Source organism: Phoxinus phoxinus, assembly GCF_949152265.1.
Source record: "Phoxinus phoxinus genome assembly, chromosome: 14".
Taxonomy (NCBI): domain Eukaryota; kingdom Metazoa; phylum Chordata; class Actinopteri; order Cypriniformes; family Leuciscidae; genus Phoxinus; species Phoxinus phoxinus.
In genome coordinates this window covers 16010106-16033470 of record NC_136889.1, presented here as the reverse complement: position 1 = coordinate 16033470, position 23365 = coordinate 16010106, and the positions used below count along the sequence as shown (strand labels likewise).

The 23365-nt window shown below is 38.0% G+C and overlaps 2 protein-coding genes across 2 annotated transcripts in view; both read right to left on the bottom strand.

Annotated features, from left to right (window-relative positions):
• Positions 1 to 1352, bottom strand: part of LOC307011070 (F-box/WD repeat-containing protein 4-like) — a 44593-nt gene extending 43241 nt beyond the window's left edge. The window contains exon 1 of the mRNA XM_079636385.1: positions 913 to 1352. Coding sequence (XP_079492511.1) covers positions 913 to 1097 — 185 coding nt within the window. The 5' untranslated portion in view covers positions 1098 to 1352. The remainder of the gene's footprint in view (positions 1 to 912) is intronic.
• Positions 1353 to 9657: 8305 nt separating this feature from the next.
• Positions 9658 to 14694, bottom strand: fgf8a (fibroblast growth factor 8a). The gene is made up of 5 exons (XM_079636138.1): positions 14079 to 14694; positions 13957 to 13993; positions 13100 to 13280; positions 11321 to 11427; positions 9658 to 10073 (listed from the first exon to the last, which is right to left on the bottom strand). The coding sequence occupies exons 1-5, from the start codon at positions 14108 to 14110 to the stop codon at positions 9798 to 9800; spliced, it is 633 nt and encodes a 210-aa protein (XP_079492264.1). The 5' UTR covers positions 14111 to 14694; the 3' UTR covers positions 9658 to 9797.
• Positions 14695 to 23365: the final 8671 nt, after the last annotated feature.

Here is a 23365-nt window from a genome sequence, read left to right as displayed (position 1 = left end):
GGATATGTTAATCTATTTGTTGTGTGCCATGTGTGATTACAATACAGTATGCAAATAATAGTAAATAAATTTGGCTGGTGTAGGTGAGCTTATAAAGCAAATGTTTATGACTTGGCACTTTCCACAAACAGGATTCCGCATAGTACCTGAAACTCGTAAATTTTTTAACCTTTTTGGACAAATGGTAATTATAATGATGCGCTTAACCATAAGGAAATGTTGACGAGAACCTCAAGGAGTCAAACTAAACAGATTTTCTATCAATTCTCTGTGGGGTTTGAAATCTTTGCAACCCTGCCACCAAAGTTTTGGAGTAAAGTCTAGATGCAGTGCAAAAATTCAGATTTCAGTAAAAATTAAGCAAATATATATTTTTTTGTCTTTCAGCAATGCTTACAAATAAAAAAATTTGTGACGCATATTAAAGGATTTTATCCCACAATTTTTGCAATAAGAGGAAAACAAGTGATAAGAAAGCTACATGCAAAATATCCACAAAAAAGGGGGTTTGTGGGTCTAATGATTTGAAAATGTTATGTCACATCAGAGTTCGTATTTGTGGAAAGTGACTGAGGGGCTACTTCAAATTGGTCTAATCTAAACAATTATACGAACAAAACCTGGTTCTTTTATTCAATATCCTATTCATTTACTTATGCATAATACTTCCACAGCACAGTTATTTTTTTCACAGTTATCCTTCTCACATACCGGTACAGGTTACACATGTAAACAAAACCCACATGACTATCAGCGTAAGAAATGAACTGAATCACAAGATACGCTGTTTGTATTACGTCACGACGGCTACGAAAGCGAGTTGTTCTACGCAGTCTACGTAGTTTTGTTATTCTATGCGTAGGCCGAGAACTGTTAGCTAGCAACACAGCTAGTGAATTTCAAAATTCTTACGAATCTATTCCTTGTCGCGTCAAGCCAGTATTAATAATGCCTTTAGCTATTTTCCTCCAAACAACGTCTCTGGAGATGAACTGGTAGCTTCTCTTGCACGCTTGAGAGAGACGGCAGAGCGATCTGGGATCCAGGTAGGACAGGACGAGGAAGAGCACATCCTCGGGTAACTGAAACAGAAGCATCGCTGCTCCTTTTCCAAATCAGCGCCTCTTCTCTTTTATTTGTCACGTTGTGTCTGCCTCCACTAATATGAAAGGCTATACTGAGAGGACATTCGTCGGTTTGACGCAGAAATGCACAGAAGCCCATGTTTTTTCTCAAAGCGTGTAGACACAGCAAGCGAAGGAAGCCATCACAACCAGAAGAGTCACGTGATCCACGCTGTGCGCAGTGTAGTGACTGACCAGAGCCAGTGACTCAAATTCATTGTTTGCTGTGGTAGGAATACTTTTCATTCAGGCTATATATGACCAGTTGCTAGAGCTTCTGTTTTTGTTGTTGTTGTTGTTGTAGTTGTTGATGAAGATGATGATTATGTGATGTCTTTTTTTTATGGAATCAGTTAAAATGTACATAAGACTGAAAAAGGAAATACAGTATTAATATAGCCTACTAAATACAATTCTGATAAGAAGGAAGGAAAGACAAAAAGAAAATAAATTTTTCCCAAAAGCAAATTAGTAGTAGCCTATGTAGTAGGTTTCCCAATAAAAAATAATAGTTAAATTTTTCTGTTGTTAATTTATAAACATTAAGGACTTTTTCAGTGACCCAATTTCTAGTAAATATGTAAAAATGTCAGTATACTCTTCTAAAATTTTGTTTGTGAATATAGTAGGCTATTTGCCATGTAGAATTTAGAAGTTCACAGCATACACCATCATCTCACTTCTGTTTAACATATAATGATTTTTCCATTGATGAGGATGATGCTGAGATATTATGAGTTATTATGACACCCAATGTGAGTCTTATAGCTAATAGTTGAGCAATGTGTTTTTTATTTATTTAAAAATCTTCCTGTTTTACTTAAAATAAAATAAAAAACCTTTTCTTGAATTTTTATCTAGTCCCAAAGTGCAATATATTGAAAAAAGCCTAGTTCCAATACGATTGTGGTATTTCTAACTCATTGCTGCAATAAAAAAAAAAACACTTGAGGGATGGGGGAAATGGGGAAACATCTCAAAATGGATTAGTTTTTAAAACTCTTCTTTGGAATAAGCTACATGTACAGAAAAAAACCCTATTAAAAACATTCATTTGTATCATTAAAAAAAGTGCACTGCCACAAAGTCTGTTCATCAGAAATAATGAAAATTATATTATTTATATTTTTCATTTAGCGGCAAAATCCATTTTATATTCATTTTGAGCGTACACACGGCAGAAATAACAATGAAAACATAAAATGGCGATTAACATGTTTTATGCAGGCTTTAATAAAGGACCGACTTGAATGTGGCCTTTTTTCTCACAGATTTGTGAAACTGTTTATCAGGTCAACTTAAAGACAGGCCATAAAAGAAGCATTTCAGAACCAGACACAGAATTGAGGTTTGTAATTATTCGTCTTCTCCTCTCATCTCTTGTGCCTCTATAGATGTTATTTCTCTGAAGATATGCTCAGTTGCTTGTGGAATGCAATTTTGTTCTTTTCTTCGTCGGCCTGTCCTCCAATCACTCAGCTTGTCCACCCCTCACTCTATGGCACATTCAATTGCCTTGATGTTTTTTCTTCTTTTTCCTCTTCTTTTTGAATGGTGAGTGTCTTGTAATTGACAGAGGACCCCATCTCATGTAAGCATTCACTGCTTGTCATTCTACAACATGTTTTTTATATTAGTGCCACAATGGGGCCATTTGATCCTAGGTTATGGTATGTGATTGTCAGTAATGCGACTACTTGGTGGCTGCCTTTGTTTGAACCAAAGTGGTGGCCTGACCTCAGCCCATTCAGTGCGGTGACCAAGTTACGCAGGCCTCTGTATCCTTTTACTTTTCCCTATCTCCTTTACTGAGCTGAGTTTAGTTCAATACACTGTCACAGATATTACCTCTTTAACAGCCACATCCTCTCTCAGTTGCTATAGAAATCATGGTTTACACACTTCATTCTTAACTTTTAGCCTTCACCAACAGTTAATCTCTTTGGCAACAATAGGAGTTTGTTACAAACAGTGTTGGGGAAAGTCACTTTTAAAAGTAATGGAGTACAATAATGCGTTACTCCCTACAAAAGTAACTAACTTGCATTACTTAGTTACTTTTTATGGAAAGTAATGTGTTATGTTATGTTACGTTTGCAGTTCTTGTCCTCATCTAAGCTGGTCTTGCTTGTTTGTTTATTTTTGGCAAATGAAAGGCCCTTTCACACCAAAAGTCAAATGATATGCCTGATGGAAATGTAAAAGTTCATGCCTGTACAGTAAAGGGCGCAGCTCAGACAAACCTTTTCAACAAAGAAAGTTCAACACACTTAACTTCAGCAATAAAACAAAATAAAAACAAATGTGATGTTAATCTAAAGTCATTTTTGCTTATTAATATGGTTCAATTGGATCATCGAAGGTCAGCAGCAAAGACATTGGTTAATAAAGTGAGATTTAAATACATAAATATATTTGTGTCATTTAAAGGGTTAGTTCACCCAAAAATGAAAGTTCTGTCATTAATTACTCACTTTCATGTCATTCCAAACACGTAAGACCTTCATTCATCTTTGGAACCCAAATTAAGATATTTTTGATGAAATCTAAGAGTTTTCTGACTCCCAGACTGTAACGTAATTGACCCTTAGCAGAGAGCTTTATTGACAGGTGATCTGACCAATCATACTTCGCCATCCGCCATTTTGTCCGACAAAGCAGTCAGGAGAGTTAGTAGATTAACATGGGAGGATGAGAACTTGAAAAACGGAGTGTACTGACGCCTTTCCGCGGTTAAAACAACATTCCTTCTTATGTTCATTCATGTTTATTTGATGCTATAAATGAACTAGAAGGAAGAGATGATCGGTTCACAAGCAGCTTTAACTGATGCTCTACAGCGATCTGTCACGACACATTAAAGAGCCACAAAACAGTATTTATTGTTTAAATTTATTTTAAAAAATGACCAAATTTGAAAGGTGAGACTTTGTTTAATATGTTTAATATCAAAAGTAACCCAAAAGTAACCTGGTCTGTCCTGTCTGTCAGCGTGTTGTCAGTCTCCTCTCTGCTCCGCAATGTATTTTTCACTGCGTGAGAACATGGTGTGGCGTGGGAGTGGCGTAGCTTGTCGGACATAGCGACAGTAACTAAGGGGGGCGGGTCTTTGCGAACGGTCAATTGCCACTTTCAAGGCCCAGAAAGGTAGTAAAGACATTGTTAAAATAGTCCATGTGACTACAGTGGTTCAACCTTAATTTTATTATTGCAAAAAAACATAAATAACGACTTTATACAACAATTTCTTCTCGTCTGTGTCAGTCTCCCACACTGTTTACGTTGTAAACACAGTGCAGCGCTTCCTGGTTTTACGTCAGAACAGTATTGGCCGGCTCCTGCATCAGCATCACACTCATGTGTCGTGGTGCTCACGTGAACAGCGTCAGAGACTGACATGGAAGAGAAGAAATTGTTGAATAAAGTCGTTATTGTTTTTTTGCGCACAAAACCTATTCTCGTCACTTCATAAAATTTAGGTTGAAGCACTGTAGTCGCATGGACTATTTTAATAATGTCTTTACTACCTTTCTGAGCCATGAAAGTTGCTATTACGTTGCTGTTCATGGCTGGTTCAGAAACCTCTCGGATTTCATCAAAAATATCTTAATTTGTGTTCCGAAGATGAATGAAGGTCTTACAGGTTTGGAACGACATGAGGGTGAGTAATTCATGGCAGAATTTAAATTTGTGGGTGAACTAACCCTTTAACATATTAAATAATATTCTTAGTTTGCATTTTTATTCACTTTCAACAAGTACAACAACAACAACCATCTACAACAACTATCATATTTTCACAGCGCAAACAATGCCTCTGCACTTACTCCCATTTTCTCTCGACATGGGGACAAGAGAGGTGTCAGTTAATACATGGGAAAACAAAGTAATTTAGATATTTTGTTGAAAATCTAAAAGCAATGCATCACTTTACTAGTTACTTCAAAAAGTAATTAATGATGTACGTAACTCGCGTTACTTGTAATGCGTTACCCCCAACACCTACAATGTTTCACAAGACACTGGTGACAAATATTGTTTGTGTATTGTTAACCTGTTTAAAAAATAAATAAGTAAATGGAAATGAAGGAAATACAATTTTTATTGCTGTTTAGGGAATCCAGTGGACCTGTTAGTTTGTCATTGTAAAGTTATTGCTTTATTGTGGTCTGCACTACCATTCAAGAGTTTGAAGCCTGTACGATTTTTTTCTTCAGTGTTACATGATTCTTCAGAGATCAATCTTATGCAGATTTGGTGCTCAAGAAACATTTCTTATTAACAGTTGTGCTGCTTAATATTATTGTGGAAACTGTGATCTATTATGAATAAAAAATTCAAAAGAACAGCATTTATTTGAAATAGAAGACTAATTTATTTCAAATCCTTTTAAATAATAGTTCGTATCATGCCGGCTTAAACGGATTCACTCATAAATTACAATTCTTTCCATTCCAACACTCAAGACTCATCTATAAGAAGCTACAGAACAGAACACGATTTAAGTCATATTCACGGAAAAGCTCTCCTTGGCACATTCATAGATCATGAGAGAGATAGCAATTTGAAACGGTCTTTTGAATCGCATCTTTTCAATGAATCAGCGATCCTGAGTGATTCATTCACAACTTGGTCTGATCCGGTTCTTGATTTCAACTCACTGACTAAATGATTCAGTCACAGCGTTTCTTAAGTTAGCAGATCACTGGAGGAGAAGAGTGTCAGTTAATAATGACTTACATTTATGTCTGTTTCTAATTCAAAGCTAACATATGACTTCAGGAGACTTGGAATATGGTGTAGTCCGGTTGACTCCTGCAATAATCCCCCCCCCCCCCCTCTCTTTTAGATGCTTAAAAAATGTAGCCTAACACATTAAAAGTAAAAAAATAATGACATAATTTTCATATTTGGGTGAACAGTTCCTGTTGATGAAACATGGCGTTCCTCAATGAATTAACCCCTGAATTGGATAATTGTGTCCCACATACTGGAAATTCTAATTTAAAAAAATCATTTATGGTTGGCTTTCCAGCTGAATTGTCATGACTGAAAGGAGATGAAGAAGGAGGGGGAATCTTCCCTTTTGATCTTTTAAGAGGGGTGCAGGGTGCTCTGTGTGGCTGGCAAACACATTTAGCCTGTAATTGTTCAGATCATTCAGACAATCAGCCTTAGAAATGCATGGGCAAACAAAAGATTACAGCTCCAATTGGAAAAGTCAACAATTCTTCCATATGTCCCGTATACAAACAGTCAAACTGTCGTGTCCCATCTTCTCTTTGAACAGTGTTTGCATGTCAATTATAACTTTGTGATTGGCTGTTGGCTTGTGCGCTTGAATACTATTGCTGTTTTCTTTTTTTATCTCATGCATACTTTCTTCAGTAAAACCATACTGATCCAGTACTCTTTCCTGTGAATCAGGTTGTAAATTATTCAGCAGATTTAGACTTTTAATGGCTTAGTCATTGTGAACACTATATGGGTGCTAGAAAGAGCACTCGAGGTGGACTTATCTCCATCATTTCAACCCATGTTTCCTCCATTGAGCTCCAATTTGCAGGAAGGGTTTTATGACCAGGGTTAGGCAGAATGTGAAGTAAAGGCAGCTTAGAGGTCTGGGTCATCCCATTCTCTCACCCCTGCCATTCTGCCAGTTCAGCAGGGGGGCTTGTACAAGTCTAAATTGCTCCCTAAGCAAATTAAGAAGGTAGCCCTGTTTGTTTATCAGGGGTTAAGGATGACGGTTGCAGCTCAATAAAATGGATGAAAGCAGTTTTGCGTCCCCTCTTTCTCAGTGGAATTGCTCTTCATTTGCATGGCATCACAAGCTGCACAGAAGGTGCGATTTTTCCCACAACCTGCTGGATCCCCATGGTTTCTTACAACTTTATGGTCATGGAGACAAATTTCAGGGGAAACTGAGGACTGATAATGCAGAATAACCATGGCAAATCATCAAGGTCTGTTAATCAATTGCAGACGTCATCAATGTGAACACACAGGGAGTCAATTGGTGGTTCCGGTGGTTCTTTTATTTGATCACAAACTCAAACCCTTTTAAGTGCTTTATTAGTATTTTGGGGTACATCAAACATTTTTCATTTAACATAAACATTTGGAAATCTAATGGAAAGAGTGTATCTTAGATCCACATACTGGTCACCATTTGAAAAAAAAAAAAAATTTAATTACAATTTTCCCCTTACTATTTCACTTAAAATGGTCCTATGGTGTGATAAATGAATTATAAATATTACAAAAAAAAATTGTTTTAGATTAATTATAGCATCACACCTCTAAACACGTTGAAACTGATTGAAATGTCATGTTAAGCACCCTGTAACATTTGCAAATGTGTGTATATATTTAAGATGGTTGCTTGCTTGTGTGATTTGTTGAAGTTTTACAAATCACTTTTCAAAAAGCATGAATTAAAATCACACTTGGACCACAAATATATATAAAAAGGTTACTTTACATCTGTTTAAATGAAGAGTTGCATTATAATCTTCAGCCTGTCCTCTTAGTTTGTCAGTTTTAGATTTAAAAGGTGAATGCTTTGTCTCACAAGCAATTTATTTAGAAATGTCAAGAAGCTTTTTTCCTTAATTGATTACCATTCATTGAATTGGATTACATTGTTGCTGAATGGGACTAAACCAGCATACTAGAAAGTCAAAGAAACATTCTGTGGCTCTGGCCTTTCTAGGAGTTTGACCTCTGCACCCCGGCTGAGCTACTAGCATAACATGAGGCAGAACACATGGCATATTGCACCATAAAAACAATGCCAGCCTTCACTAATGTACCTGCATTACACATTTTTCAGTGATGCATGAGATGTCAAGCCAAAACTAATTAGACGACCGTTTTTGGCTGAATCGTTTAGAATTTTATGATGCAATTAATTTGATTAAAAAGGGATTGGGAAATGTCTGTTTTTTTCTCTCTCTGATCATAATTTACATAGCATTATAATTGCAGTAATGCATATCTCAGGCAGAGAGGAGTCATTAATAATCTTCCTCATCAGACAAGAACGTGATAGTGATCTCACACCACAAATCCCGGTTCTCATTTTCTCACTATATGCTGCCCTCTGATCTTGGCTTTCGGCTCCTTGGAACCCCGTCTGCAAACACAGAGCACCCCTGCTCGGACAAAACAGATACCCCTCCAATCAGATTAAGCTACAGGGAGTTAAAGGTCTGAGATTAAACAAAAACACCTGAGCGAGGGTGAAGAGACGGGGCCAGGGAGCCGTAGTGTGTCCGGTTCAACCAGAGGAGAGACCAAACAGTGTAGCCCCCTGGAGAGACAGTCCTACTGAGCTGTTGACCTGAGCTGTGCCATTCCAAACATTCTGGGGGGAGAGACCCAGTATCTCCATCTCACTCTGTACCGGTCTCTAACCAGAAGGGTTATGCAAACAATGGTGGTATTTATTATGATGCAATTGCATAATGACAAGTTGTTTCATACAAAGACTGCACTGGCCTAATTTTCAATGCATGAGGCCATTGAAACGTCTAGAACGCTTCTAGAAAATACCCAAATTGATGCCTTTTGCTCACATATTTCATGTGTTATTTAAAGGAATAGTTCACCTAAAAAAAATAAAATTCTGTATCATATGATCCTCTTGTTGTCCATGCTCTGACTATTTCTTATGGAAAATTGATTGAAACGTTTTTTTTTTTGTATTTATATATATATTATCAGAGTCCAGTGGGATTTTGGACCCCATTGATTTTCATTGTATGATCAAAAACAGTTCAAAGTATCGTAGGTTGAACGACATAAGGAAATTAAAAAAAAAATGCAAACAAATTTGGAATAGTGCATTAAGCAAAAATGCAAGAGACGTCAGTATCCTAAGGTAAATTTATTACAGGTTTTTAAATAAATATTTCCATCATTAAAATTATTTTACACATCCTCAAATAAAAATATATTTATATTTGTATAAAAAAAACAGACAAACAAAATGCAACAAAGAACAAAAGCTTTTCCTACAGTTCGTACAATGCATTTACACACCTTGGATTTTACAGTTTAAACCACGGTCGGAAACCTGCGATAATCAAAATGTAGCTGCCACATTTAAATATGCATTTAAAGCTCTGTTTGCTTTAACCGTGTTTATCTCCAGAGAGTTTCAGAATCAAGAACCAGAGAGGTTACTGAGAGATGAGCTGGGTATCTTATCGCTGGGTGGTCGAGAGGTGCCCCGGCTGCCTGTGTAACCGAATACAGCCTTGTGTTGTCAGTGCATTCTCTCAGGCCCTTCAAGTCCCCTTGAGCAGCAATACGAAGAGTTATAAATTACTCTAAAACCATCGAAATCAAATGAAACCAAGAGCGGAAGGACGGATGAAGTCCACGCACTACTAAAATGTCAGCACTCACTCGTCCCGTGCTTCGCTTTTCTATACTCTTACACAGGTCAGTACTAAAAGTCAGGGGTACAAAAATAGATATTTTTTTCTTGAGATGTTTTTTTTTTCCCTTATTTTTTGTTATTTCTGAAAATTCATAAAAAACTAAATGTTAGGTATATTGTTGCTCAGTACAAAAAAAATGGTTTAGGAGTCCACAAGAGGAGTCTGTTCATTGTTTGAGAAAGTCTCTCGCTCTCTGTCCGCTCCTTTTCTCCGGCTTCACTCTTCAACGCTCTCCTGAGTAGCGGGTGCGTTTAGTCCGTCTGTTGAAAGGGTAGTTGATGAAATCAAAGGGTCTGTGCTCGGCGATTTGGTGTCCCTTGGGCAGCCTCTTCATGAAGTGGACTTCCCGCTGGTGTTGCCTGGTTTTGGAGCCCTTGCGGGGTCTGCCTTTGCGTGTGAAGGCCATGTACCAGCCTTCGTACTTCACATTCTGTAGAGCTGTATAGTTGTTCTCCAGGACTATCTCTGTGAAAATGCAGTCTTTCCCCAGACCGTTTCTCTGTGAGGACAAGACAAAGACAAAATTTTAGCTCCTGATTGATGGGAAATATGAAGCTTATCGAAAAGTATTTTGGAAAACGTCCAGTTGCTCCAGTTTACATAGGGGTTCCCCAAACGCACACACAGCATATGCTTAAGTCATTACGATCCAAGATCAAGAGAGAGAAATGACAGCAAAAACCAATGACTTTCCCCTTTCAGTAAACACCGGTGCGGATTCTTCCTCTGAGAAAAATAGTTCTTCTAATGTTCATTATAAAGGCATAAAAGGAGCCTAGAATGTTACAGTAATATTTTACTTTCTCCAGGACAAAATAGATGAACTACACTCTAAAAAAGATTGAAAGATTCATATTGGCCTCTATGGTTCCATAAAGAACCTTTCACATCCATGGAACCTTTCCATTGCATAAATGGTTCTTTAGATGTTCTAAAACTCCCTTTTAGAATGTTTATTTTCAATAATATATGGTATAGATGGCTATTTTGCCTGTAATATAACAACATAACAACAGTACCTTAAAACATTATCTGGCCAGTAAATGTAAATGGGGTAAGGAGCCAAACCAGGAGTCCAAACCTTTCCCCAGCCTCTTAACAAAATGGCCTGTTAAAAATCTAGAATCCAAAACCGAAAAAAGACTTGCATATCAACCAATAAAAAACAACAACAGAAAAAAACCCCTCTCTCATGCAGGCTGTCGTTGGGCGGCCAATATGTCAGATAGCATAAGATCAGGGGTGCCAAGCAGATGGTCCACCTGGCAGGGTGCTGGGAGGTGGGGGCCGAACCTCCATCCCACTTTATTACCATTCACAGCAAGGAGAAGGCACAAATCCACATTGGAACAAGAGTGGCCAGCTAAAAAAAGGAAGAAATATCCCATTCTTCACACTCGATTTTACCTACTGAAACCAGGAACCGTCTGGTGCCCAATAACAGATAAAAATATACAACTTCTGTTTGATTGATTGTTTGAACGATCTCCTTGATAATGATACTAACAGGGATGTCCACAAGCAATTGAATGCTATAAACTACTACATGACTATATGAGAGGCGTTTCTGAATTTCTAATTTATCTGGTCTTTCTCTCCCTAGTTATGATTTCTTCTCATTTTCATTCACCAAAAATACAAAGAGAAAAATGACTGAAAACATATGCTGTGTGTATATAATACAATATGTAAACTGACCATAATTGATCAGTCACAAAATTATTACATTATGATTTTTTCTCATACCTTGCCAATCAGTTTCCCCCTCCTATTCATACAGATGTAGAAGCCTGTTTCTGCTCCTTTAATTCGAACTCGACTCCCAAATGTGTCCGTCTCCACTATGAGCTTGGCTGTAAAAAAAAGAAAAAAAAGAAAAGAATATTCTTTATTAGATGATGTGACTTTAAGTCTAAATAGGAACATTTCATGAGTAAACACACATGCACATAGAGATACACATACGGGCATACATTATGTGAAATCCAGAGGGACTACTCTTTAGGATTTATGTAAGCTTAAATTCTAGCAGAATGATAAAAACATGTGCACTTCAATTCATCAACATGTGCACTTCAATTCATCTGGAAGGAACCAAAGACTTCCTGGCAGGACTTTCAACTTTTTACCTTTTATGTAAGTATGTGATCTGTAATCACATGTCATCCACGTACCAACAAATAAACAATAAAGAAATGTGAAATATTTGAGTTAAATGCGCCATTTTGAAAAAATACAAAAAAAAGTAAAGGTTTTTTGATTATGAAAAGTATGATGACAGAAAATCAGAGTAGCATTTGCTGGGACATTGACTTTCCGTGATATATATTCTCCATGCCAAGGATTAGCACTTGCAGCCATTCTCAGATTCAGCCCCCGTACTCTGAGTGATCGTAAAGAGTTACGGTTCAAATGGAGGGGGTCAGATAACCTGCTGGTGAAGAGCCTAACCACAAGCCCAGAGCCGGAGCCAGGCACTGGCCCGAACTAACAGCCCTGCTGTCTCTACAACATGCTCAGGTGACATGGATGTCACCAAAACCATGCAGGGCTAGAGCCAGCCTTCCAAAAATACCATAACAGAGCTGGTGGTAATTGGGTTTTTATGTGGCGAAACCACACAAGAGAGGGCTACAAATAAAACAGATTTGGTTGAACTGAAGCGACAAATTAAATATGTAACAGAAATAAATTATTTTAATTCCATTCATATATTGTTGTGAGGACATTTTCAAACCATTACATACATTTTCTTATTAAACTCCTAGAAGACGTAATTTTATAAAAACCAAAGACACATGTTAATCATAAAATTTGATTCTAGAAATCTTTAAAACAGTTATTTGGGCTCTATGAGATCTGTCAACAGGACCGAATGACCGTAGAAAGAAAACGCGAGGGTCAGAATTCGGCTAGACATATTTTCATCCTGAGCTGGTCGGGAGAGGAGGGGAACGTTCTTCAGGAAATGTTCAGAAGGTTGAAGTAAGATGAGTTCTAATGGCTCTTCCAGACCCGTGCGTCTCTCTAGAGACTCACCTTCAACAATCTACAATCCATTTAACATTTTTTGCGCTCCACTGCTTTTTTAGCTTCACCAACTGACCAGATGCCCAACAATTCAAGTGCAGTGTATTATAAAGATTCAAAAAATAAAGAAGAGCAAATAAAGTTCCAGTTAGAACCAAAAAGGACATTTACAGCCTGGTTTCACAAAGACATTTTTATCCTCTAGTTCTTCAGAAAACATCTATGTAATGGGGCTTTGGACAAATTGAAACACAAGAACCTACAATGAAATGTGTGTGTGTGTGTGTTTATGTATAAATAAAATTATCTCCAAGGATCCATACAGTGAACTCAACATACAGCTACTGGAGTAAAATGGAACCAGGACCACTGAAGTTAAGTATTTTTCATGAATAAGCAGAATATTTCCATGAAAAACGTATTTTAAATCATTTCTCAAAACTCCACAAATGGATTCATGATTGTGTATGAGATAAATAAGGAAGATGCTCTTACCATGAGCGTCACCATCTTCGGCCATGGCGTTGATTTTCTTGTTGGCCAGAACTTGCACGTGCTTGCCACTGGTTCGACTGTAAAGCTGGTAGGTCCGGATTAGTCTACGGCTGACCCGGTCCGTCACCTTACTTTGCTCACTCACATGCTGTGTAAAATTAGGCGGGGACTGAATGGTTACCTGTCAGAAATTAAATACCATATAATCAATACCTGCACAAATTGCTTCATCATTCGTTCATACGGGCCTATAAATTATACTACCCCTCCATATAGGCTAATCATTTAAAATAATGCAATCGAAATGTAGCCTATTATCCGTAACCTAATCATTTTCGAGACTTTTCTTTTTAAAATTTAGAATAAAACAAGGTGCGCTAAATGTATGATTGCATACATTTAAAGTCAAATTGCCCTGAACGCATAAATTGAGCTTTTTATGTTATTATGTCCCTACAACATGTTTCATCACTGACTCGAGGCTGGCATACTTCACGCGCTCATGCCCACGCGCATGTGCCAGTATGTTAGTGTTACCTGCCAGGTTACAGCGCCCACTGTGATACCCATCTGATAAGAACATCCTCTCCCGTTGCACTTTTAGTGCCTTTTAATTTAACGGCTATACGTGCATGTCTTTGCAAAACAACGGCATATATAAATAAATATATAAATCTTAATTTAGGAGCGCGTGCTGGCGCATTCTGTAGCTATATTACAGTATCTCAAAATAGAATCGATATAGCCTATAAGAGTAATTACGCTTTACAGTTTTTCTAAAAAAACAAAAAAAAAACAAGCTTAAAGCATCAAATAAAATGACAGTAAATAAGCAAATGTGAAGATGTTGCACATACCTGAGCATAGTAGCAAAACGCAAAGAGGTGAAGGAATCTGCAAGAGAGCAAATCTTACATTAGTCTTTGGAAAGCAAAGCTGTTAATGCGTGAAAACAAATAATAAAAGGTTATATACTTACAGATAACTCAATCGTGATGGAAGGAGTCTCATGTTGCTGGACGGGAAGGGCCTCGGGAAAAAAAATGTACGTAATTTGCAGAGATCTTTTTATTTATTTATCAGGTTTTCCAGTTAAAATATGTAAAGTCCTGCGCCAGTATCCAAACTGTGACTCGCAACATATGATGAACAGATCAACTGGCAAATTACGAGATCTGCTGCTCAGAAGCAGAAAAAAAGCTCCAGATTTTTTTTCAGACTGAGACCACTGACAAGTAAAAGCCCTAATTGGATTTCCTTCATAAGAATGAGAGTAACAAATAAGTGCACTTAACGCAAAAAAAACAAAAAAAAACCTCACAGCATGTAAACGATTTACTTTTCAAGTTTTAGCGAAAGATATTCTGATGCATCTAATCATAGCCTACAGACTCAAGAAGTCCCGTGCTGTCTGTCCATGAAGGTGAGGAGCGCAGCAGAAATAGATCCTTTGACGTTTGATCCAGTCTGACTCCTGCGTGAATGTCAGTCAGAGGAGGCAGGACAGTGCATCTGATGAGCTTTCTTCAAGAAGCAGTGCTGCTGGACTCTCTTATCCCCTCCTCTTCTACCATTGCCAGTCAGTCTCCAATGTCAACCCCGCTTGCGCTGACACCCCTGGTTAAAATGGTAGGGTTGGTCCTGGAGGAACAAGCCCCCTTTTCAATAGAACAAAAGCAGGGGGGTCTCACCCAAACCCCCACCCCGAACCATTTTTAAATATGCCTTCACCTGAGTCCATAAGCACTCGGAGGAGTTTAGAGGACATTCGTGTATTTGGTGAGTAATCAAATGTAAGGTTATTTATAGCTAATAAGCATAAGACGTATAGGCTATGCAGCAGGACATAAACAATAGACGTAGGCCTAATTAAAAAATAAAAATAGAAATTATCATTAAAATCTTCAATAATCAAGCATCAAGTAGCCTATAGGCTAGATCAAAATTGTTAATTCTGATTTCAAAACTGAAACCGAGGCTATTGTGCAATGCAGCAGACTGCAGAACTGGTTTGCTGCTGACTTGTGTATTGCAAAAAGAAAGTGTGAGACATATTAAAAGGATTACAGACGATTAGCGTTTTTTTTCCTCAAAAGAAAAATCCTTAAAACATCAGAAGGATAACACAGGTGTGAAGTGTCCCATTTCTTGTCATGCACTGACAATGCTCTTTAAACTCACATAAAAGTCTGTATAAGAATCTGCCATTTAACGGTACGCCTCTGATATGTTATTGCTACTAAATCACGCGCAACACTAAGTTACAACTTAGTTTAAATGTATTTAATGTTAACTATTTATTCTTAAAATGCTTTTTAAAAAAGTCTGTCAATTTGAGAAGTGCGAACAATGTACAGAAAGGGCATTTAGTCAAGCAAAGAAAAAGATTAAGTCGATCAATCTATTTCTAATCTGGACTAATTAAACGTCAAAATAAGTCAACCCCACCCTCCATTATGTTACTTTTCAAAACCCTACATCAGAGTAAATTCTGATGGCCCACCATCACTCAAAAGAGGTCGCCCCTTATTCGCGGGTTTTTAAATGGTTAAATACCTTATAGCCCACGCCCGTCAAATGAAATGTTGAAGATGAAAGGATGAATAGCCTAACTACAAGTGAAACTTATCTAATCAACAATTAATTAAATGCTACCAACAAATGGCATGATATTAGAGTGCTCGTATTTTTGTGTGCGCGCGCTGCACCACAAACACACTCTCTTTATGTGAATACCAAATTGACTTTTGCAAAACTCTCCACTAACTTAAGCACTAATTTGAGGATTATGAGCTGTGAAATATCCAGTGCAACAGTACTTTGTACCACAGGAGGGCGCCACTCAAAACTTTCGCAGGTGTAAGATAGGCTACACTTTAATTATATATTTTATAAATTGGTTAAGGTCGACCAGGGAGTAACAATTGTGAACTAACATTCACACATGCTGTTTGTTACGTTTTAGGGTTGTTAGGTTACTTTTGATGTATTTCTATATTTGTTTCCAAATTTATTTGACTCTTTAATTTGTAGCAGGCAAATGTGGGATTATATGAAATTTTGAGTTACAAATGTTACAACACCCTGCTCTATATACAAATATTTTAGAGATTCCACAAAGGATTATATTCATATTAATCTTACACACATCGAAAATACACAGACAAACAGACAGAAATGTTGTTCTATAAAGATGCATTTTATTGATAAGCTCTATAATGCCACTTTTAATGCCTAAAATGTGTCTTATCAGTAAGAATACAGCATTATAACATGTGTATGTCCGTCATGCCCATCAACAATTCTCTGTGGATATGTTTTCATGTTAATTTGTGGAAATGAGATGAGCAATTGATCTGGCTCATATATCTGCTTTTAATGGAGACACTTCCTCATGCTTTCTTCTGGTGTCTTGGGACATGACATGTTTTCTTTCTTTCTTTCTTGTATACATTAGGCTTGGTGTTTAAGTGGACCGATATTAATGGAGCATTGAAAAGTCAACCATCTCATTCCATGGCTGAGTACTTCAGCATGGCCCGAGGCAGCGCTGGGCTCCTGGTTAACTTCGTGTCTAACTGTCTGTTGCTCATTGCCTAATCAACTGCAAGATGACTAATCTGAGGATGAGCTGCTGTCAACCTGCTAAAACCTAAATACAAGCACAGAGCTAGAGGAAAAACCATGCACTTTTGCAGAGGGATTAATAATACATATCTCATAATATCCCTCTTAAGTGTATAGCATGGATTTCATTTGAGACTTTTCAATGCAGTAATCACTATTAAAGCAGCAGAGGATGATGCTAATTCATTCTAAATTGAATTTGAAATCTCCCTAATGGAAGGCCTCTGCCAACAATTTAGTCGATAGCTATCTTCTTGTATTAAATATTCACTGGAAGAAATTTGACTTTTGATTAGTTTCATATAACCAAACCTTTCTAAAAAATGATTTGGTTCTTAAAAACGTATCTCTTTTGATGGGTTGGATCTGTTAAGAAAGAGAGAGAGAGAGAGAGAGAGAGAGAGAGAGAGAGAGAGAGAGAGAGAGAGAGAGAGAGAGGAGAGAGAGAGAGAGAGGGAGGGAGAGAGTGAGAGAGAGAGAGGAGAGGAGAGGAGAGAGGGAGATATGTGGAGGGTGGAATGGCACTCCTGGAAAGCACATAGCTCTCCTGAAGTGTTGACAACCATGTCTGATGTGGGCAAGGTGCCAGAGTGGAATTACTGGAATAACTGAAATTTTTTCAGACTTGATGGCAGTTGTACAATTTTTTTTCCTGTCATTGTTACTTGTACATTTCCATTTTTTTTAATGAGAAAAATATGTCAAAAGAAATATAGATACAGTTTAAAGGGATAGTCACAAAGAGAAGAAGAAAAAAAGATTAAGAAAAAAAATGCATCATTGACACGCTCATGTGTTCCAAACTTGTATGACTTTCTTCCTTCTGTTGAATATAAACATATATTTTGACAAAAATGTTTTTTTTTTTTTTGTCCATACAATGGAAGTCAATGGACACCAAAACTGTACTATTGAGTACATAATTGCAGAATTTGTATTTTCTCTTTAAGGTTGTACTAAAACACTTTTTTTTACAATTACAATAATAATACTTTTTTGATTTTTTTGACATGCTTTTTTAAAATAAATTTTAAGTGTTTTTTTGGCATTGTACACAAATGCACTTTTTTGCAAGAAAACCCAGATCAAGTTATGTTTTCCATAACTTATTTCTGATATCCAGTGGCAAGAATCCCAAGTGGCTTTAGAGAATAAGAGAGAAAATGAGAGCGCTGGGGGTCTGAGAGGCAAAGAACAAGTGTCAGAGCTTTAGTTAAGACAGAAGAAGAAGAAAAAAAAGATATAAAGTCAAAGAAGGAGGGAAAGAAAAAGCAGAGAAGAGAGAGAGAGAAGAGCAGGGGGCTGGGCCAGAGGACCCCTGCGGTGGTTGGGATGGCTGTCGATGCTCCTGGGGTTAAGAGGAGGGCAGGCAGGCCCTGTGCCTGGCTGCAGGGAGTAGGCAACCTGCTGGGAGCCTCTGGGGCCTGATGGCTCTTCCAGAGGGCCTAGAGAAGAGCGCAGGAGGGGCAGAGTGGTGGATGAGAGACTCCCCGTACTGGAACCCAGCGCTTGTCAATCTGCCTTGCTTTCAACCGCGTCATCGATGACGCCGGATGCCTGTCTCGCCTCACCCGTCGCCACGGTAACATGCGACAGCCCCGCTTACAGTCAAGATCCATCACAGATCAGGCTCCCCCCCCCAAAAAAAAAAAAACAGCAAGACAAAACACACCCCAGGGAAGAACACTCATTTGAGTACCAATACCACTCAGCGGTGATTGAGAGGTGGCAGCATTGTTCTCACTTTTAAAGTGTTCTTTCAGAGGGACTCAGGGTGATGGACAGGCGTCACAGCAACACACACCGGCAGAACAAACCCAGAGTGAGGGACATGTTAATTGGAGGGAGGGAAGGAAATGGATAAGCAAACACACTAATGGTGAGGAACCTCGACAGCAGAGCTACAGATTAGTTCAGTATGCAAAGAATGTAATTGGCCCAACACCAGCTAATGATCTCCAAAGACTAATGTCAAAGTGATCGCATTCGACACAGACCGTCACATATGTTTGCATTTGTGTCGGCGGGCTCGAACCGCACAAGGTGGGTTAAAGCGCAAATACGCAATCGCAACCTCCCCCCCACGGCATATATCAATGCCTCATTATCTTATCATACCACCACAACAATCCTGCTGATAAGGGAGGAGAAGTATACAATATGTGATATGATTGATGCAAAAACAAATCATGAATAATGTAAAATTAGTGCAACTATTTGAATAAGATTGCAAACCATGTCAAATTGTTTGAAAAAGGCTTATTTTTATTATTCTTTACAATGTTTAAAAAGTGCTTTCTTCACTTGATAGGCTATTTTTCTCAATACACTATCGATCAAAAGTTTGGACACCCCTGAATAATTGTTTCTTCTGATCCAAAAGATGACAACAAGTAAGCAAATCCAAAAGGAAGTGATGTAAAAATCAGCCAAAAAGGGGAAAACATTTTGTGTGATACTTTCTGGACAAAAACTCTCCCATGAACTGAGATATTATAGTTATATTAAGCATATACACTATACTATCCAAAAGTTTAGGGTCGGTAATTCAAATAATGTTTTAGTCTCTTAAGCTCACCAAGGCTGCATTTATTTGATCAAAAATACAGTAAAAACAGTAATACTATGAAATATAATTACAATTGAAAACAACTGTTTTCTATTTTAATATAATTGTTTTAAGGCAATTTATTCCTGCGATGGAAAAGCTGAATTTTCAGCATCATTACACCGGTGTCACACGATCCTTCAGAAATCATTCTATTTTCTTTGTAGAAAACCACTGAATCCAGTATGATCATTCTGACCCACTATGTGCATTCATCAAGGTCTTTGGGGTATTTTCCCCTCTAACATGTACGGAGTTTGTTAAACAAAATCCTTCTTGAATATATATCCATATGGAGGAAGGCATTTTCCTGGCATCTGCTTATGAAAATATCTACCTACAGATACTACAGCAGTTTATTGCATACTTACAGCCTCTGGTTGTTTCACAGTCCCATTGTGTTTGAACTGATATACTTTTTCCCCCCTCATTGAACATATGTTAGTAATATATATTCCATACGAACACGATGAACAATTTGGTATCAGCATCTAGCACTCTGCCCACACATACTGATCGTGTGCCAGGTGTTTGTATTGAGGCACATCAGGTCTGATCCGCTGCATGGACTGAGTACAGTAACATCTTACCATTTGCATTTCACAGACTTTTTGCATGTCACTTTAAATGATTTGTGTGTGACAGAGATGTACCTTGGGGTGGTGTGTGGGGTCCTGGGGCTTGTGTCTGGGGTGATTGCAGGTTGGCGGCTGCTCTCAGATCCATCAGCCAGGCTGAGCTGCAGGCAGCATTGGTTCCTGGGTGGTAACTTAAAGAGCCGCGTCACGCCCCGTTTAAGAGCCTGGGTTGGTAGAGAGGTGAAGGTCAACAGTCATCCAAAAACCAGGTTTAGGTTGTCACTGGGCACACCACACACATGCAGACTGGACTCCCAGATCACAACCGTAGAAAAGCGGTTACACATTTTACGCCCTGGATAGTATTAGATGAACACATACTGAACATTTAAGAACGGTTTCACAGACAGGGCTTAGATTAAGCCAGGATTAGGCCTTAGAATAATTAGGACATTTAAGTAGCTTTTATAAACGTAAAAAACATTAATGGTTTGCATCTCGAGACAAAACAATGGCACTGACATATTTTAAGATATGTAAAACAGCTCAAACATGCATTTTAGTCTGGGAATATAGACTTAAGCCTTGTCTGTGAAACCGGGATTTAGACTTTATGATTTAATTCTCTGCCTTTATGATTTAATTCTCTGCCGTATGGTGTTTTTGCATAACACTCATCATGTCATAAATATGTTAAATGAACACTACTGTTTAAAAGTTTAGGGTCAGTACGTTTTTTTCGTTATGGTCATCAAGATTATTTGATCAAAAGTGACATAAATGTAAAAACAGTAATATTGTGAAATATTACAATCAAAACAACGGTTTTCTTTCTTTTTTTGTGATGGCAAAGATGAATTTTCAAGTCATTACTCATCACTCATTTCATCGCGATTAATCGATTTGACAGCACTAATTCTAATATACTGATCTGGTGCTCAAGAAACATTTCTTATTATTATCAATGTTGATCAGTTAAACTGCTTCTTATTTTTGTGGAATCCATGATAATACTACCAATTCAAAGTTTGAACACACCTGAATAATTGTTTCTTCGGATCCAAAAGACAAGTAAGCAAATCCAAACTAATAAACATTTTATTTGGTAAGAAGACATGCACATAAAGTATATTGGAAACGCATTTACCAATTAAATTCCCAGATGTGCATTAAAATAAAAGTGATGTGACTTCACCTCATGTGACTGAATAATTCACTTAGAGAAGAAATATCAGACCATTAACATCACATAAAAGTTGCTCTGCTCATTCTCTTGAACATATGGGATGAAAACACAGCTTTTATTTTCAAATTGGTTTTTGCAATATCCCGATTGTTCATCATTTGCAACGTAGATGGAAACAGTTAATGACATCGACTGCAGTTCTGTTTATAAAACACACATCAACCAAACTTGTTCTCAAATTTAGTTTTTGACAGGTAGTCACATCAGTTACCGAACAAGGTTTTACTGCTCTCATAACCCAATCGATTCTACTGCTTTGAACGCAGCCATACAGAATAAAGCTGTGCTTCCCATGTTACCATTTCATTACTTTTCACACGCCTTGTGCTGGTGTCTGGCCTCCATTTGTGAGAAAGTTACGTTGGACTCATTCCAAGCATTGCCCTGCTCCCAGCACATTCATGTTCTCCATCTACCATCCATTCCCCCTGCCCTCCTCGCGGACTGCTTTTTACATTTTGTTCTGCTATTACAATACATGATCAGCACACACACAGCAAAGAGGCTGTAAAAGCACTGGCGGGTCACTGTTGCTCGATAGCTGAGAGAAGTGACTGAATGTCTGAAATGGCTAAATTTACGGCGGCATAACTGCAGGCTTAAGCTAGACATAAAACGACACGCTGTCGCAGGAGAGCAAGGATTCAGGAAGGCTGTTCAGGCAAAGCTGACGGCTACTTTTTCTGTCGGCGAAGAGGGGTAAAAGCGTGGGAAATTGTTCCTGGCTGGCTGGCAAATGTCATTGCAGAGCCCTGCGTGGGTTTAAAGCCACAGAGTGACGGAAGTTTTTCACTTTTCCAAATGTATTTTAGGCCAGCACAGGTCTCCAATATGAGGTAGTGCTGCATATTTCATTGATTAAATTCACAAATGTGTCTGAAGATTCAGTAAATCACTTACTCTGTGACTTTTCTACATGTCTGGTGAAAAACCTGGTTAGAAATATGTTTGGACCCTAACATTAAGGTGTAGAGCAGACGTTTTGACAATTGAATTTTGACTCTGAGTGTAGACTATATCCGTGTTTTTGTTGCCGTTGTTAAAGCTGCCACCACCTACCACAGCATAACACAATAAAACAAAGGAACCGTGTAAGTTTTGAATGCAGAATGACCGTGCGGCCTGCCTGTGTGGTTTGCCAAGTATGCCTGTAAGATCCGGCAATGGGGCCGACGACTGTCAGACTGATGTCCGGAAAGAAAATGTGGCCATGATGTTTGGGTTTTCAGTTCCGTAGCTTTTTCCGGGTTTTGACTCCAGAGGACAGCTACTGAGTGTTGTTGGATCAGGAATCAGTTGTAGACCACGAACAGGATTCTTGGTAAAATCCATCAATTAAAACAGCATCAAAGAACGCTGAAAGGGAGAGATGGACAAACCTTAGTAGCTTTTTTTCTACACACATCCTTTTTTTCTACACACATTCTTCTTCAATATTTCATGAACAGGGCTGCATACTAAAAAGGACCAGGAAACCATTGGTCCCTAAGATAAAACATTCAGAAGCCAAATTACTTTCTTAGTTGGAAAATTACCAATGAGTAGTGATCTGTGCATTCTTTCTGTCTGTTTTGTAACAACAACCCTGTAATATTTCAAATATTACTTCAAAGAGATATAGAGATATATATACTGTGTATATATATATATATATATAAAGAAATTAGTCTTCCAGTTCATTTAGAATCAGACCGAAAAATACACGGTTCACTGAGGGAGTCAGTTGTGAACTAAATGACTGCTCTGAACGATTCACTTACTGACTGAGAATTCAAACCGGTAACTCATGAAGGGAGTTAAGGCTGTTGCTGCTTCCCAATTCAGAGGCTGCATCCCACCACGGCAGGGCGAAGAATGTCCCAATTCGAAGGCTCCTCCAAATGCATCATTCGTTTCCCGTGAAATTAAGGATACAACAGATGGATCCTTCGCGGCCTTGCCTACCCCAGAATTAATTGCGCGCCGGTGACAAATTGCCGAATTGCACTTTTAAACACGAGTATTGGTTTTCAACTTACCGGTACTCAAATATCTAATGATACAAATGTAAAAACAAATGTAGAAACTTTAAAGAAGTTCAAATGTTGACATATCTTACTAAGATGCGATTTTATATATAGTTTATACACTTTATTATATACATAAATGGACCATAATGAACATATTTAGACAGTTTGTGAACCCTGTTTTGTTTTCAGACAGTTTAA

Coding starts and splice junctions, on each gene's coding strand:
- fgf8a (XM_079636138.1), bottom strand. CDS start 14,110: ATGAGACTCCTTCCATCACGATTGAGTTATCT. Junction 11,428..13,099: donor CGAAGATGGTGACGCTCATG/GTAAGAGCATCT, acceptor TTTTTTTTACAG/CCAAGCTCATAGTGGAGACG. Junction 10,074..11,320: donor GGGGGAAACTGATTGGCAAG/GTATGAGAAAAA, acceptor TTGTCCTCACAG/AGAAACGGTCTGGGGAAAGA.